This window comes from Gnatocerus cornutus, chromosome 2 (assembly GCF_029298725.1).
Source record: "Gnatocerus cornutus isolate USDA-ARS CGAHR chromosome 2, icGnaCorn1.1, whole genome shotgun sequence".
Taxonomy (NCBI): domain Eukaryota; kingdom Metazoa; phylum Arthropoda; class Insecta; order Coleoptera; family Tenebrionidae; genus Gnatocerus; species Gnatocerus cornutus.
In genome coordinates, this window is record NC_142234.1 from 16,159,792 (window position 1) to 16,178,445 (window position 18,654).

Here is an 18,654-nt window from a genome sequence, read left to right on the forward strand (position 1 = left end):
TCCAGAAAGTTTTCCGGGATTGAAAAGATGTAAAAAAATCGAAAATTTTTCAGAATTCTCAAAAAATTCCAAAGTTGGACTAAAAAAATTATAAAAACGTAACATCTAAAGAAAAAATTCTCATGTTCTCCTGAATTGAAAGTAGTTGATCTAAAAAGTTTATAAAAGAATTTAATATTTAAAAATTTTAAAGGAAGCTTGTTCCACAAGACCGAATAGCACACAAAAATTAAATATCTACGTAAAAAAAAATAAGTTAATCGAAAAACAAGTAGAAATAATAGGAAATCCAAAAATTTCACCCCTTACTAAATGTAATAAATGAGAAAGTTAAACATTTCTGAGAATAAAACATTATGAATTAGGTTTTGTTTCCAAGTTGAAAAAAATAACTTGTTTATATCATCTATAAAACCCAATTAGATTCGTATAAAAGTATGTTTGCGTCCGGGTATTTATTTTCAAGACCCTGTTATGGATTTTTTTCTTGTTTACCAAAAGGTTGTGTTAACCTTCCGCGGATATCGTCGTAAACTCGCTTTCATCGATCATGCCTGTCTACAAACTTAATTCAACAGATGTTAGTTCCAGGTTACGGTAATGGTCAATCGGTTTTTATTCAAGTTTTTCTATAATTAAAAGATAAGTGTAAAGCAATTCTGTAAATTTAATCAAAAACTCGTTAAACCTTCAAGATACATCCTACGATTATTAATTTTTCAGCTAAAGTGGAATTGTAATTTCTCTTCATATCGCCGTGGCACGTCTAACCTTTTAATAACAGTAGATAGGTATTGAGTGTAACTGAGGGCCCAGATTGTACAATAAATTTAAAATAATGAGTCAACATGCGGTATAAATCCCCCGTCTTTCTCACATTACTGTGATTCCTTTAAATTAATTAAAATTTCACTCGTTATCATTTCGAAATAAATTTCGACACAAGCAAAAACTTATCAGTTGAACAATATAAACGCTCGTCGTATTCAATTTTGCCTCTCGGCTTTTAATTTTGGACATTCCTGTTTGGCCCTGTCTTCCTCATCTAGTTACTCGCTTGTATAAAGTCAGACCAAGATTTACGGACTTCCAGATAGAAAATGTCAGTTTGTTTTCCCCGCTCGGTTGGTCCAGTTACCGACCAACTCGCAGCTTATCTCTGCGTCTCCCGCCATTCAACCCTCGTAAAACGTAGGTCTTTATTGGACCGCAAAATCGGTTTATTTATAATAGGAATGATACCATCTTGGAAGCATTGTTACTTCATAAAATATTTACTTTCTGATAATCCAGAATTGGAATCACAAAAATATTGATGAAGTTGCAATAGAGGTTTTTCAGCTGAATTAACTTGGGTGATTAATTCGAGTTTCATTTTACGTGGAAATCGATTCGACACTGTTACAAGCCTTAAATTATAACGTCAATTAAAATTTTGATGGTTTCTTGTTTTACTGTTGTTACACTGTGTCGTACTCATCACTTTTAGTTAATTGCAAGTATCGAAATTACTAATCAATTTTTAACAGTAATTGATTGTTTTGCAAACAAAATTTCCCCGTTTTATTAGTCGACACAGCGTGCGGTACTAAATGTAAAATGTATTGTCAAATATACATTCTTATTGTATGCAATGAACACGGAAATGCTCAGACAATTAAACGGCATTGTCCTGGTTAGTTACTAAGAGGGTAATTTAGCGTGAGTTCTACGATAAAACCTTTAGTTTGGCTATAGAAACAATTGTCGTGCTCATATATTGCAAAATAATGTATGTAGAATGACAAGTTGACCTGGATAAAATGCACTTGCACTAACTAAATCTTCGTTTTCCATCCGTTGAACTGTCATAGAGTCGGTGATGAATCACCTATCATACATTGTTTGTGTTGTTGTGTCATGGCAACACTGGCAACGTTGTGCAAACAGTGGGCATTACACAGAGACACTTCTCTGACGTACTTGGCCGGTCCTGGGATTCACACGACTTGATTAAATAAATTACACAAAGCCAACTTTAGGCGCTAATAGGGCTGCGGTGAAAATAACGGCCACAAACATTTTAATGGAGTCAGTGTAAATATTGAATCAAATTTTTCATTGTTTAAATATACTTTAATTGTTGGTTAGATTACAGTTAACTACTTTAATTGGAGTATTGTGGCAAGTTTCATTATTGTTGTTAGGCCGCCATTTTAAAGGACGTAACGTCAATAAAGGATTTTTCTCTTAAAATGTGTTTAATTAGCTACTACATATATCTCGCCAATACAATTTTGATAACAACCTTGTAAACATTTCTAAAATTAATTTTTATAGTCCTTGCATGCGAAAAATGCGAAATTTTAACACTCAGTATATTACACACTAAAATATTCTGGCTAAAATTAGTTCGAGAAAATTTATAAACATTACGTTCTTAAAGGTGCCAAAATTTTATTAAACTTTTCGCGTGACTCACTTCACTTGAAAATACTCGATTTTAACCCGGCGCATCCATCATTTAGTGAATCTTTATTTTACAATAATAATTGTACCAAGTAATGTAGCAACATTGTAAAATGCAAAATTATAGATTAATTTATTTGGAATTTTAGTATATTGTGATAACGTGGGACCATATACCCAACTTAAGCTAACCTACTTATTGGCGTGTAGTCAGCGTTTGAATTTTGAACTCGCTGACTACACTACAATATTAATAAGCAAAAAAAATTGTCAATTGCCAAAATCCATAATTTTTAGTCTTTTTTAAATTTGGTGCACAAAAGTCTAAGCAAATAAAACAACTTTATCAAAAAATAAATTAATAATAATAAAACTACCTCGTTTGGGTAAAAAACATGTCGCTTCTGGCAAATTTATCAAAGAGTGTGGTGTGTATTAAATAAATAGAAAGTTAATTGAAATTAATTGCTTGTGGTGTGTGGCACCAATAACTTGTTGGTGCATGTTTTACATTTAGTCGACATGCATTAATTAAAACTATCTATAAACATAATTAGTTAGAACAATAAAGTTTTTGTTAGTAATATGCATGCCTTACTCCATTGTTTACTTATTTATAGCAATAGACCAGTCGTAAAAATCAGTGCGGTATTAATAAAATAGTAATTTTAAATGTGATAAAATACGGGAGTATTAGCCATGTGAATATATTATCAGTTTTTATATAGCCCGACTTAATAGTTTGAAAAAAGCTAGCGTCGTTTCCTGCAGTAGCGCATCTGCAGGGGCGATTAATAAAGACTGGCACTTACCTGTTACAATTAGTTGAACGGATAAAGCGTTTCTAAGGGAATCCAACCTTCGTGTGAGATCTCTACTGGGGGATACACATCTGTATTCGCCGGCTTCTTGGTAAAGGACCTTATCTAACCTTAATTCCTGCGATGCTCCCATGGGTTCTAGTCGGCCAGTTCCTGCCTCTACACGAGTCCAACAGCCAGATGTGCCTAAATAAACAAAAAAAAGATTAAGCTCAGAAGAGTGTTCTTTGTTTGTTCGCGATAATTTCCAAGGAGAAATCAGTGCGGGTCAGGTTTTTGAAGTTTGGCAAAAGTGGATTGCAATCTTTCTTACAGTCGAAACAAATTGATTTTATGCCGGGAATTGTCGGAGACAGGGCTGATATTCGAAAAGTTATGTGTAAGGAAATCGCACGCAAACTTTAGACGATATTCAAAGGAAAAAGTTCGAAAACCGCAAATGGCAACAGATTCCATTCAGGCGGCCGCTACGTTAGCTGAACTATAAACAAGACCTGTAAAGTAAAGCCATCAGAAACTTTATATTTCAGCTTGTTTACATATGCATGCTACTACAAGAAGTTAAGTGCTTCTGCAGAATTCACTCGTTTTTGCAATATAATCACAATCCTTGCCGTGTGGTTATGTATGCATAGAGTTCTTAAGAAAGCAATGCAGAGTGTTTGTAAAATACGGTTCTATTTAAAACTTTCCTTTTGTACTATTATTGTTATTACGGGGTTAAGGGATTGATCCTGCACCAAAGACCTTTTACTAAATCCCTGCATACTAAGCAGCAAGCCACTGAAACAAATTACTTCTCTAAGCCTTTCTAACGCAGGCTCGCTAAAATCTTCCACCAACAAATCGCATGGCGATTCCAAACTAATTAACATTAACTTCAATTTTCTCCACTGAACAACAGAAATCCACCATCAAATGCCTACTAATTACATTTAAAATTTATTCGAGCTATTAAAGGAAGGTTAAAGGTAAAACTTTCCCTTTAATCCAAAGTTATGAAAATTAAACGGAAATCCAGGTATGTTATTCTACATCGAAATTTCGGTTGTTGGACTGCACCAGAGCGATAATTATTTATTTCAACATTTAATTAAAGATGTTTTCTATCTTTCTACAGGCTAATTGGAAAATTAAATTATTTATCGATTAGACATCAATTACGTCTCGAAATAAATTACTTGCCTGAATTTTTTGCAGTAAAGCTGTGAATTCATTGACATTTATTTCGATGTATCTAAGCTGCCAATCAAGCAATCAAGCACAAAACTTTAATTAAAACGACCCCCCAAACTGACGATGGCGTCAGATCATTAAAAAGACGATCAAACAAAAATAATTGATAAAAGCAGCATTTAATAAACGTCCGTGAAAAGCTTAATTATCCCGAGTATTTCGTTTAAAAAATATTTTATTATTGATAATGATCTAAACGTTAAGACGAATTTTAATTAAACTTCTTCAATATTATTTTGAGACTCTTAAGCACCCGAAATACTGAAGGTAAATTATTTCAACTTTCTGCATAATTAACGTTTTCAGAAGTGAATTGGCTTGAAATTTACTTTGCAGGCAACGAAAAAATATGTAGATTTTTCAATTTGCAGAGAGAATTAGATTATTGTGCTTTTAAATTTTAAAGAGTTTCTTAAAAATGAGTTACCTGGAGGACAAGCGAGCTGAACTGCACCTCCAAGTGCCACTTCCACTTGGCGGCCGGTGGAGCTCAGTTCTCCGATGTCGAAATCTGGCTCTTGGGTCACCTCCATGTCATCTGAAGTTTGGAAAGGTTTTTGTAGAAATGTTTCAAGAGAAAAATTTAATCCGCGTTTAACGATTTTATTACGTTTTCATCAAATAGCAGGTGTGAATATTACTTCTAGGAAATATTCATTCCAATATTTTCAATACTCTGGTGCTGGAAGATTTGTTAGAGATTTGAAGACTTATAGTTTCCTTTTTATTACGTTTTCCACGTAGTGCACCCGTATTGCACGACTACTCCAATTGATGGTATTTTTATTTTGTATGAAATGTAATAAAACGGATTTAAAGGATTAAATGACTGATGCATATAATGGTTTAGAAGAATGCTTTTATAACGACACAATTCTAAAATAATGACCGTTATTACCGGTAATGGAGGATTTGGGTTACGAGACGACTGGTAGTATAATCTAGCGCCTTTACTATAAATAGTTCTGGTGAGTGGATTAGTTGATAAAGTTTTCCTAAATGAGTTAACCCGTCAGCACCAGACACCAGTTAATTAAACCTCTCTACATATTTTATAATAACAGGCCATTTTATAGCATTGCCATTTAGTGACCTATTTGTCCTTTCCACGACCATTCATTAACTTCAGGATCTGATAGAAAAAATGTGGATATTAATGGGAAAAGTTAGGTATCAAAACCACCCTGATGAGTTTCCACAGAAAACCGCCGTGTCTTCTCATAAAAAATCTGTTATAACTTAGAAGGATTTATAATGAAACCATTTAATTCGTAGTTAGAAAGTCTAGAGCAGGCGTTCGGAATTTCAAGTGAAAGACATCATCCGCCGCAAATGTGCAAATAATCCTTGAAATTATACGCCCCAAAATGTAGAAAAGATAGGGAAGAATGCTTACTTACATCTCACGTTCAAAAAATATCCAATGCTGGAGAACTTCCCCAGCCTATGACGAGCTATGCATTTATACCAGCCGCTGTGCTCCCTGCGAATTTCCGTAAAGTTCAAGAAGCCGTCCGGTGTTTGCTGAACGGGAGGGCTGGAGTCGTCTTTCTGCCAGATGGGCAATGCTTTGGGGTTGGCGTCGACATCACATTTCAAAGATACAGGCATTCCCTCTCGGATGGGAAAACCGAAACCGGGTTCGCGGGATATCGCAAACGAGGGGGTGTCTGAAATATAAAACAAGCAATGATTTATTGACCTGCAAATTTTCTTCTTGAAAACTTCAAGCAAGGTGGAAATACAAAAGGATCCAGTATTGCGCTGGAATGGAAATAACGTGTGACAAGGGATACAAAACTAATTTATTATTTATATAATAATGACTGCTTTCGATTTATGAATCATTAATATGCTCGGATGTCTTTTTGTCCACTTTGCGCGCACTCATTTATCAGAATGTCGAAAGAAAGTGTTTGATGTTTAATATTTAAATGGGTTTGTTTGGCCTCTGTGTTTAACCAACAGAATGCAGTTATGGATTTCCCATAAATCCTAAATTTTCTATACCAATATCACATTTCATTTCCAATAACTGGAGCTTACGTAGAGAGAATGCAAGAGGGTGTTGATTTTATATGAAATATGAACTGGTAAAAAAGATCAATGTGAGATTGGGGAAAAAGACGTCAACTCAGCCAGCTGACATATTCTCATAGTGGGATACTCAATTATAGTTTTCAAAAAGATGGATGGTTTTTCAGTCAGCTCTGCAACAAACAAATTTACTGCGTCGAAAAGTCCGTTTCACTTCTTTTTTTTAAAGTTACATGTTATTATTGAAACTATGTCAAATTGCGTTGATATAACTATCAAATCCAACACGGCTCTGATTAATGAGAACAATTAGCGAAACACATTTGAGTAATTCCGCAAGTGAAAACAATTTTTTTTTTCGATTTTGAAATTTCTTGATTTTAACATGTATAATAGTAAAAAAAATTATACATATTTAAAATAATAAAATAATGAATGAATAAAATGTAATTATAATTCAATATATGTAATACAATATTTTATCTAAAGCTCCTGTTGGTTGCAAATAAATTATTAAAAGAATTGAGAGCAGTAGTAAATTTATTAGCTAATAATTTGGTACATATTTTTGGCAGCCATTTTGGAATTGATTTTATGTTAATTAATTTGTCGTTTTATTATTTCTCGTAATTGTTTTCAAAAATTTTGTTTGAATCTTAAAAACTATTGCGTTCTGAACAAAAGCATTTGCAGAAACGTTCTATTCGTGGAAAGTTGTATTCAGTAATATCTGATCTCATCGTTGTAAATTCGCGTTCAGTTATTAAATATTTGAAAGTTCTTTGTTGCATGAAAATATGTATAAATTCCTGTGAATGCTGTCAAGGCAAATGATTTTTAAAAAAACTGTCAGATCGCTTAATTGAAGTTTTCTACTGAAATCATATCAATATAATTGTTCATTGGGTGGTTTAATAGAGTTATTTCTGTTTTGATTAATATCGACTATTGCTCCTTTATAAAAGCTGCGCATAATGTTGTACGGGTTGTTATACCTAGGTAAATGAAGAAGAAGCCTTCAAACAACTTCATTTAATTACAGTCGGAAAGCCTCAGTTGTGCCATAATATTTCAGAGCTTTCAGATATGTTCACAAAAATACCTATGAGTTAAGTCTGTTTTTACTTTACTCTGTAAAAGTATCGAGAGGTGTTTGTAACTACTAGAACGCTAGCAAACATTTTAAGCCTGCTGAGGCTGTTTAAACGGGTTGTTTCTACATTTCACTTTTGCTTTGATCCCATATTTGTTATTTATTCGTTATAAAAACTTTACTAAGCTAGCTTATTTTGTACACAAATTTAATATTTACAAATCATAAAGTTCTTCAAGTTAAACCAGAGCTTGGACAGGTTTACCGTTAGATATCAGATGATCAAACATTTAAGGCATATTCTGATTAGATTGAAAGGTACGTTATGCTAACAATTCTTGGTAGTATATTTAGTTATCGGAAGCGAGGTTTCGATAGCGACCAGTCCGGATATCCTTTTGGGTTTCGTGGTTAGGTAAGAAGATCCTCCAACTGGTTAGCTTTCAAGAATTTGTTCTGTCTTAGTACAGCAGCTTAGACGGCGCTGTTTATAATAGACTGCAGGCTTATTTGTATAGAACAGGAACTTCCACAATAATTATTCTAATTTAATCTCAAATGCTATACATTAATCATTACAACGATCGGATTTATTAAACCAAGGACTATTGATGGGGTGTATTGATATTCCGAGTAGAAACTCCTTTTAGATTTAATCTGCGAACTGCATTCTGTAAACTAATTTATTTAAATCTTATTGACTGCATTTCTGTGGGTTTTTGTTACAAACAAAACTCACTGTAAATTTATTCTGTTAAGTTGGTTAGCGCAGTACATTGTCGTTTTTCTAGAGCTTTCACTTTGAATGCACTTTGTAGGCATTTCGACTGAGCGTAAGTAAATTGAAAGAATAGACTGTTTACCTGGTTTATTTGAGATTGTAGGAATACACCTACTACCTACACACGGAATGGTAAATTAGAGTTTAAATCACAATTTCAAAGCGTTCTACAAATACCAAGTAAATAGAACGATCTGTATAGGATTAAGTCAATGAAAGAAAATTGTGTTATTTTTATTTCTGATTATAGTTTGACCTAACAATTTTCAGACCTATTACTAGAAAGGCAGATCGTCTGCAGTCGGTGTTGAGTGTTTGCGAATAAACTTCCGGTACGTGTATATTACCCCATTTATGGGTTAAGTGGGCCCCTTAGGGTCGCTAATATCAGTTAGTAATTATTAAACTTATAGTTAGTTTAAGTTTTGTGAGTCAATAAGACGAGAATGGAACTTGAAGGACTGTACACACTTCAATTTACCAATGTAGAGTTTCGTGTTTGCATTGGTCCATTGCAGCGAGTATTAGTTTCGGTCAACCGTATTGACCTATCCGATTAATAGTTTCTCAGATTGGTCTTCGGTATCGTAAAGGAACTTGGGACATATTTGTCATAAACCACGTAGTAGCAATATATCTTTAGACAGTGGAATAGCGAACTTACTCTAGATTTCTGAAGTTAAAATGGCTCCAGATAATGCAAGGGATTTATCGGTTGAGACAAGACGGAAATTTTATTGGAACTTACCTGATTTCTATAAAATTGCAATAGACACTACATCATAATATTGACTAACAATATTTTGAAACAATGTTGTCTTCCTGAAGCGCTGAATTTATTACTTGCGCCTTTACTGCTGGTTTAGATTAGAAATGAGCTCGTAAACTGAACTTTATTTCGGGCGCCACTGAGTTGGGTACAAATACTGCTCTTTTTACAATTATGCAAAAGAAATCGCTTCCAATGCATTAGAAGCTTAACAATTTAAAGCGTACCAACAAAATGTAATAAAATGCAAGTAGTGAAGTTTTATCGTCACCCAAGTGACTTTACTGAGAGCTTTTTGCAATTTCAACTCCTGTGTTGGATTAAATAATTAAATCGCCTGTGGAAACCTGAAGCAATCCACATTTTTACAAGAAACACTGTCAAGCTGTCAAAATTGAAAGTAAAACCGACAGACGTCATGAGAAATCGTGCTATTTTGTGTGATTGCCACACGTTTGATCGCCTGTTTTCACTAGATCCATCCAGTAAAAGCTTTCCAGTGTACAAACAGTGTGTCACAAAATGCAAAGTAATTCCTGAGAATGGCAGTGTAAAATCGTACCACGTGGCCGTACAAAGACGTCAGATGTGCATCGTTGACAGCAAAAAAATTACTTGTGGTCAGTGCAAGTCTTTTCATCCCTCTCGCGGCTTTAACCTAATTGAATATGCAGATAAGTCTTGTAGTCAAAACACTTTACCACAAATACAAATAGAGGAAAAGAAAACAGAGAATTTGGAAGTTCCGCAAAGTGAGATCCCAAAAGAAGCTTCAGAAGAAGAGGTTGTAAAAAAAGAAACTTTGGAGAAGAAGGTTGAATCAAAACTTGTGGGTCCCGACTGTTGTGCTTGTTGCCATAGATCGGTTCATTGCGATTTAATCGCATTCAAGAAAACGTGGTGTCTACCGCCGCCTCCCAAAACTCCATGTCTAAAACTCAAATTGTCGAGCGAGATAGATAAATCATCCATCGAAAAAGACCTGTCTTGCAGAGAAATTCTTCTATGTAAAAAGTGCCAAGAGAAACGAATGAAGAAGAAGCCCCAAAACATCCCCGAAAAAAAATGCCCGTGCGTGAAAAACAAAAATGGGCAACGCTCTGGAATTGAACCCGAATGTAATGCGTACAAATGTAAATATTTGGATTTGATACAAAAAATCAAATGTATTTTCACCAAAGAACGTTAAAAGTGAAATTAAATTTTGAGGCGAATTGTTTTGGACACTTTGATTACATCCTTTTGATTGAATTTAAAAATTAATGTAAATATTCTCGCGTCCGGATATTACTTTTTTGAGTATCGGGTTATATCTGGAAGGCAAATAATTGCAGCTCAGATCAGTGAGTTTAATGGAATTCAAGTGGGAATGCCCGAAGGAATACTCATGATGGCAGAATAAATGTATTATACCTAGCGGAAATATCACGAAAATGTGGAACTCGGACATCAATTTATATTATGAAATTCTCAAAGGTATAACACTACTCTGTTATCTAAATTACATTAAACGGCGCGAAGATTAAATAAGAAGAGCATTTTAGTATTGATCGAATAGTCAAATACTCGCTAGAAACTGACATTACAACTTTTTCCACGAGGTATCATCGGTAATGTAATCACGTTCGACTGTGCTTTATATTGATATCAATGCCTTGATCTACTGGGTCATTAAACATCTTCATCACGTAGACTCATCCAATAATTTCTGGTAAAAAGTTTTATGGATCCATAACTTTACGTTTAATCTTGATAAAAAACTGAATTTTCGATTTTGGTACTTGTTGAGATAATTTATTGTCGATGTTTACAATATAATTTATTGATTTATTTATAAATGTACCTCCTTGTACAGAAATATACGATATTTGTTAAAAAAGAAATTGCAAACTTCGGTCTCGATCTTAAATGGAATAATGGACCTAGCATTGCACGTAAACATTCTTTGTTAGAATATTCAATTGCGACTGACTGAGAGTTTAACATTTCACAGAGCGAGTTGGTCGAATAGTTTTCAATCACACAATTTAAATACAAAATGTGTGTTTAAAAATGTAAATATTAGTAAACTAAGAAAAAAAAAGTAATATGATTTCCCGGCGCATCCACCATTGTTGACCAATGAGAAAATAAACTGTACAGTATGAAAAAAGCTTGAGTCGATTTTAAGAAAGCGCAGAAATAAATTTCCAGATAACTTCGTAGTCCCTGCCAAAAAATAACAATCCACGCAATATTGATTGGTAATGGGAAGGCTTCGTTAAAAGAAAGGCTCCTAAATCAAAGGATTTCATCTCAATCCCTCATGCGACACTAGTCCATTTATATTGCAGCTAGTGTTCTTTACTTGAAGAGAAAAATTTCTCGTCACTTTCATCAAGACGAATTAACCAAATAAATTCCAACTTTCTTGAGAAGAATGAAATTTTCCGAATAGTTTGAGATTTACGTTTGAAAGCTCATTTAAACCGAACATAAGTACTCACATTGGACATTCAAGAGAACTGAAGCGTTGAGTGGCTGTTCAAGCGCGATGTGGTGTACGTAACAGGTCAAAGTGGCATTATGGTGAGCTCTTTGCACCCTTGCTAGTCTCGCATCGTTTCTCGCGCCAACTTTTTGATCCCGAATTGTTTCGGTGATGTTGAGAACGTCAAGAGGCACCTCTGGGGCATCCAATAAAGCCAGTGAACCTAAGTTCAGTTCCCAGGACAGTGACGGCTTCGGGTTGCCTTCGTCCACCACACAAGCCACAGTTAGATCAGCGTTCTCTTTGACTGGAATGAACGGGTTGCCAGGGTCCAAAATTCGGTTGTCAATCATAAGATAGGCTTTCTTTGGTGCATCTGGAAGGAAGAGAAGAGAAAGATGAGAGAGAGTTTTAGCGACATGTTATAATGGTCGAGTTTCCACCACTTTTGCGCCCAAGCACGCACACACTATCTGGTACCTTTCTGCATGCTAACATGCCATTTGGAACTAACCAAACAACATTATAAAAGAAAAACTTTGAGAATTTTATCTTACCTCAGTAAACATCAAGTAATTGTTAAAAGTATCGATTAACTGTTAACTTTGTCCGCGAACATACAATTGCGTGCGAAAATGACATTTATTTGTGTTGGCTTTAAATTGATCTAAGTGCAAGCTACACTAGTTATTAGTCATAAACAACATTTTTTTAATATTTTTATGTTTTAAATTTTGTTTTTAGCTTTAAATTTGAAAATTAACAGTTTTTTAAATATCAAAATTTCATTTACAGGTCTATTCATAAATATGTTTGTATTTGCTCTAAATAAAAAAAAGATAGCAAAACTGCAGTAGTCTTAAAACTTGCAGTGATTGCAAAAAATATGAAAATAAAATTAGAAAAATCTGAAAGATTTGACACTCTAGTAAGAACTCAAAGGATTGATTGAAACTAAAAGATTTGAGAAAAAATCTGATTATCAATGAAATCGCAAGAATCCTTATTATTATGAAAATTTTGAAGCATTTGAATCATTTTTTGTGTTTCTACGCTTGACATATCGGAAGAAGAAAAAATCGGCGTATTTAAATTTCAGGGCGGTATAGAAAAATAGAGAAATCAAGAGCAACGCGAAACCAAAGCATAAAAAGTCTCGATAATCTGGAGAAAGCTATTCAAAGAATCCAAGCATTTGCAAAGGCGCAAAGGCATCACAAAATCGAAGTGGATTTAAAGTATTCACAAGATCTAATTGGTTCAAATAGTCTAAAAAAATCGTTTAATCTAACTAATCTGTATCAACCAGATTGCTGTGAAAAATTAGTTTTCATTCATTTTAATTGTGAATAAGCTCCCGATTCGAGTAATTCTTTCTTTCTGCTTCAGACACTTAAAAAGAGTTGCTCATAATTTACAGATAACCCTAATTTTTCTCCCGGAACTGCATCAGGAGTTCTACATCATTTGCTCTCTAAAATTGTAAATTACTAAAAGTGCGCGTGTAAATCATGTAGAAACTTTTCGTTTTGTAGAGATGCAGTACTTATTTTCGCCACTTAATGTGAGTTAGTACAAGCAGGTATGATGTCTAAAACACGAGCATTAATAAAGCACATCAGAATAATTACTTTATTACGATGGCTTCCTTAGATCTTCGAACATGTTTGTCGGTATGCGCTTTAGTCATAAAAGCAATTATCTTTATAGAGTGTAGTTCAGGTTGAGAACTTCACTCTAGAAGCGATTTTACGCCGTGCTTTGTACAATAAAGCTGCGAACATGCACCAGACATGTAGAGCTGTTGATGTTACCCTTTATGCGACTTTTGACATTTCATTCTGGTTTAATGACTGAAAAAAGTAGGATGCTGCGACATGCACAATACTAACATAGCAAAAGTGGCACTTGGTGCATGAATGACTAGTATTTGACGCGAGGGCGTCCAATTTTTCTTACCCGGAGCTTTTGAGGATTTTGTTGAAATATATTCTAAAATAAATTTAAAAGACAATTGTTTAAAGCGATTTGTATGTTTCCGCATTCGTTTCTTTTCGTGGGATGATCATTTACTTTAACGATATCGCCTCAAATACCTTGGAAAAGGTTTTATAACTGCTACGGCACCCACTAAAAGTAAATTGTATTTGAAAATAGCTTTCGGAAATATGAGTCGGTGAAATTGTTTGCGTCGACGAATCTATGAGTTTTGTTTGTTATTGCTTGAAAATCATCAAGTTTCTATGCCAATGTTTTGATATGAATTAAATTAAAAAACGCAAGATGAAATCGTGCTAAAGTTTGCAGCGATAAACCACGGCGCAATTTCAACCAAATCACACTTTGTAGTTCCGGTATTCCTGCTGTTAAATGTTTCAAGCAGCGTAACGGTCACAGGTGGGGTCAACAGTAATAACACATTTCCTGTAATTCCGTTTAGCGCGGAAAGGATCTCTTATCGTTTTAGTAAACGATCCACCCTCTCTGACATTTGCTACAATGAGACCATTCCAGTCTTTAGTGATAGGTTGTTATGATTTGGATTCTTCCCGCTGTGCACAATTCCTAATCCAGACTTTACTAATTATATCTATGTAAAGCAAAAGATAACAGAAAGACGCAAACGAGAAGGATTAATTTCACGACTTCCAGCGCCACTATTTTTTCATTAAGGACAAACTATACGGCGCACTGAGCTGTAATGTTTCATTTGAAACCGCATACACACTTCTGGAAATTAATGTTTGCACTCTTACTAATTAAAGCCGAGATGAGGTGACGAGAACAAAATGGCACATTCTCTTAACTCATTTGTTGCGTGCTTGGAGAAAAAGTGTTTAACCTTAAAAAAAGAACATTCGTTAAGAGGTCCATTACTTCTGTGATTTCGACGTTCCAAACGTACAACGACTTTAACTTCGTTTTCTCTAAGTCAGGGCTAATGCAATAATTAACTGTGGCGGAATTAAATAAACAGCTGTACAAACTACACAAACTATTTATTTGTAGAAAATGGAATTATATTTGTTGCTTTTTTGGACTGTCGGAAACTCCTTGAAAGGTTTGAATCTCATGAATGTTTCAAATTATTCAAACAACGCAAATTCTCCACGTACGCTAAAGTGCTTAGTTTTCAAAGTCATTGGATTTTCTCTGTTTTATGCTATTCTGATAACTCCGATTCGTCAAAATTTTTATACTGAGGTGTTTCCATTTTTTTTCCTTCGATTTTTCAGATTTCTTATATCCGTTTTGTAGTCTTAAAGTTTTCGATTCGTCCACAAAAATAAATTTTTAATTAAGTATTAAATTAAAATTAATTAAATTAAATTTATTTATGAACACGTATAAGTAGTAATGTCCTCAAATTATTGTCATAACTAAAAAACCAGCAAAAATACAAATTTTAATAGCAAAAAGTTGAAAATTTTCGGTTCGTCCTAAAACTAAATTTTCTAAAATTTATATTTTTTTGTTCTAAAATATTGTACTTTGGCACAATTAATGAACGCTTTAGAAAGAGTAACGTCCCCAAACTTCATTGTCATAACTTAAAAACTACAAAAATACGAATTTTAATAGCAAAAACTCATAACTTGAGATTCTCATACACCCGAATTTAGCTCAGTAAAACCAACAATTTGAATCCGCGATTTCGAAAGATGAGCGTCCAGAACTTGAGAATTGAGACAATAGAAACTAAAAATCAAAAATTTGTATGACATACTTAATTTTTTATGGTCACCTCGCAAATAATTTTAAATCATCGAATATTACTTAGGTAGCAGAAAATATAATTTTGTTCACAAATCGTTGATTCGGATTTGTTTCGGAAACGCCGCCACTCCACGACCTTCTGAAAACTTATGTCACTGTTATTACACTCGCCCACCAGATATTTTTTTGAAGACTCAAAAATAAGGTGATAATACGCAATTAAGAAATTTACGTAATTATTAATCTCTTTATTGGAATCAGTTGTGTTTCGACTTTTAGAGAAGGGAGTCGTTTCGGGCGTGTGTGCTGTTTTGAGAAAAAAAATTGTAAGGTTGGTGGTAAGATACCTATAGCTTATTCATAACTCATTTAGTTCCTTTGGATTCTTGTTTTATTTGTCTCATTTGGTTTATTTAGTTTCATTTCACCACTGCGTTTTTCATGAATTGCCTTCTAAAAACACTTCCTTTTCTATTTTGTAATTTGGCGCAATATTCCCTTCTCAAATACTTGGAAATCTATAATTTGAGTCCGATTATGCATTCCAAGAAAAATTTAATGTTAGCTCGATAAATTTTCATTCAGTCCACTGACATAAAAGATGTTGAAGGTAATGTGAAAATAATTTCACCCAGCGTCTATACATGCATACACTTTATTATACATTGTGTCCTACGTGGTAAATAGCTTATTGAGCTTACAATGAGAGTTTTATACATTAGGGCTCTGTCGTATTTCCCTACTGATTGTTCGGTTGACGCCCTATTAACCTAATTCCAACGTCATTGTTGCATAATTATATTAAAGTGGCATCGTGCGTGAGTTTGAGTAATTTCATTATAAAACAATGCATATTTTGTTGTAAATTATCTGATCCAAGCTGAAAAACAGCCCTCGAGCTTTTCACTTTCCCCAATTTTTGACGACGACTTTATTAAGAGCGCGAAATTAGCGAGAGAAATTAATTATAGTCGGGTTTACACACAAGAGCTAGTTTTTTAACGTAGGCTCGAGCAGCGGTTTTGTCTTTTAGTTTTATTTAAAGTATCTAACACAAAAGCAATTATAAAATAATTAAACTTTTTTAATTAGTTCTCTGTTAATCCATTTTGACAACGCCGGCCGGCTTTTAGAAGAAAAATTCAATTTTCTCTTCTTTACTTGATCTTTGCAGTTTCCACTGTAGCTCAATTAATAATTATTAAATCACGAATTATTAGGTTGAGTTTTATTGAACACCGAACGTAATTGTAAAGAAATAAAAAGTGGACGGAAAATGGAAATTGGTGCACTTTTTCTGATTTGTGTTGAGAGAAGAGAACTGTAAACGTCTGAAATTTTTACCGCTGTTTGACCACGTCTAAACTTTATCATGCACTTAGGAATATTACATGTTTTTCTGCGTAGATCGAAAAATATAAACGTCGCAAAAGAAATTTTTGCTGAACTTGGCATAATAATTATCCCTCAGAAATTGCTGAAACCATAAACTCCTGGAAAATTAGTGACGCAAAACTGCGTGTGTTTTTCGTCTTTAAGTGAACGTATTTCAATAAAGTAAGTCTGCAGAATCCTTACTAGCTTCGACGTGAAAGCCAGCCAATTTCCTACGACATTAATTCATTTTCTCGCATCCCCCACATTTTCGAATACTAACAATTAACTCAGTGTTGGAAAGTTCATATTTCTGATTACCACATGACACTTGCACCATAAATTTAATTACGGAAAGTTCGTGTTATTATAGTAATTGTATCTGTTGATATCCCAGTTTTAATTATTTGGAAACAGAAGGTTGGACGCCGAGTTCAGCAACTTTAGCAAAGTCAATTTGTTCTTTTTTAAAACTGGAAGTCATGTAAATGCAAGATGCCATTATTCACGTCTAATTACAGGCGTGCCTTGCAGCATTCTACCCAGAAAAAAGATGAAAAATGGGGAAATTCCGCCACTTACAGAATACTCATACATAATCCTAATTACCATTTAAGTTAAAATTATAATTCGTTGGTCTGCATCCCCAGATCTTGTTAAAAGTTAAAAATGACTCGGAATTTTAAATTTTGTTCATAAATATAACAAATCCAGGAACATTGCAAGTTGTAAAACATGCAATCTGAATTGTTAACACAGGCAACATGACAACGGAACTCAGATGTATGCATTTGGGTGGAATTGAAACTCGCCCGGCCATAAAACCGCTCTGGTACTATCTCCAGATTGTTTCCTTGCTATAAATTACGGTTTGTGTCAGTTTACATTTACAATATACATACATAATTAAAGCTTCCGAAATTAGTAGTTGTTTTCATTGTCACAAAACCAGAATATTTAGTTATAGATCCATAAATCACAATGAAATTGTTTAATGCTGTACATATTTAAAGTCAATTGGTGTATCTGATAATAATTTTGGATGATTAAACACACATGGTTAGCCACAGCACCATCAATTGCCACTGTGAACCAATTTTATGAATCAATAATATTCGCCTCAAAGCATATTTTTGTTTATAAATTGGTTTTCGATTGCAAGAATCACTTTAATTGGTTTAAATGTCAACCCGGCGCATCCACCATATTATAAAAGCAAAAATTTTCTTTGGAAATTGATTACTCAACAACAGTGCCATTTGCATGATTGTTTCGATTAATTGTATTCATTTTGAAATTCTATAATTACGGTTAATGTTTATGAAAAGCAATAATTAAACTGAATACTAATATGAATATGAAAGTAAATCACCATTTAAACAATACCTGTGTTAAAATTGATTTTACAAAGGGCAGTATCTAGTATATAACCTTTGTAAGTGCTTGCATAATGATTTAACAAATCGAGAACGATCTAGTGGAAAGAAAAACCCGTTTAAGTTCTATTTACAGATTTTAGCGATACCGACAACAAAAAAACTTTAGAATTGTAACAGTCTACCAAATTAAAAAACATGAAAGATGAACAAAGACAAATTTTAGAGATTTTTTAAGCAAATCGGTAACTTTGGTAGTTTAATTGGACAGATAATAAAATTTTTGACAGTTACTACTTTCGAAATATTTATTAAATTCGTCAAATTACAAAATTTTAAAAGAAGAAAACGGACATTATAGAATTTTTTTGAGAAACCAAAAATTTCAAACGTTTTTTATTAGTGACAGCTTCTTTTACCATATTTAAATTTCTTAGAAATTTTTCTTAGAACAAACCAAAAATTTTAAAATTAAACTTTGACAATTTGAATGTTATAAACATAACATTTGGGGGCGTTACTTCTTCAAACA

General features: G+C 33.7%; 1 protein-coding gene across 2 annotated transcripts in view; it reads right to left on the minus strand.

Moving 5' to 3' along the window:
• The window catches only part of tei (irregular chiasm C-roughest protein teiresias), a 103,701-nt gene that overhangs the window by 23,120 nt on the left and 61,927 nt on the right, over positions 1–18,654 (minus strand). The window contains exons 4-7 of one of the 2 annotated variants that reach the window (XM_088029988.1): positions 11,672–12,031; positions 5,906–6,175; positions 4,933–5,043; positions 3,261–3,455 (exon numbers count right to left, since the gene is read on the minus strand). In XM_088029988.1, the coding sequence (XP_087886114.1) occupies positions 3,261–3,455; positions 4,933–5,043; positions 5,906–6,175; positions 11,672–12,031 (936 nt within the window). The remainder of the gene's footprint in view (positions 1–3,260; positions 3,456–4,932; positions 5,044–5,905; positions 6,176–11,671; positions 12,032–18,654) is intronic. The other variant, XM_088029989.1, reaches the window with a different exon arrangement.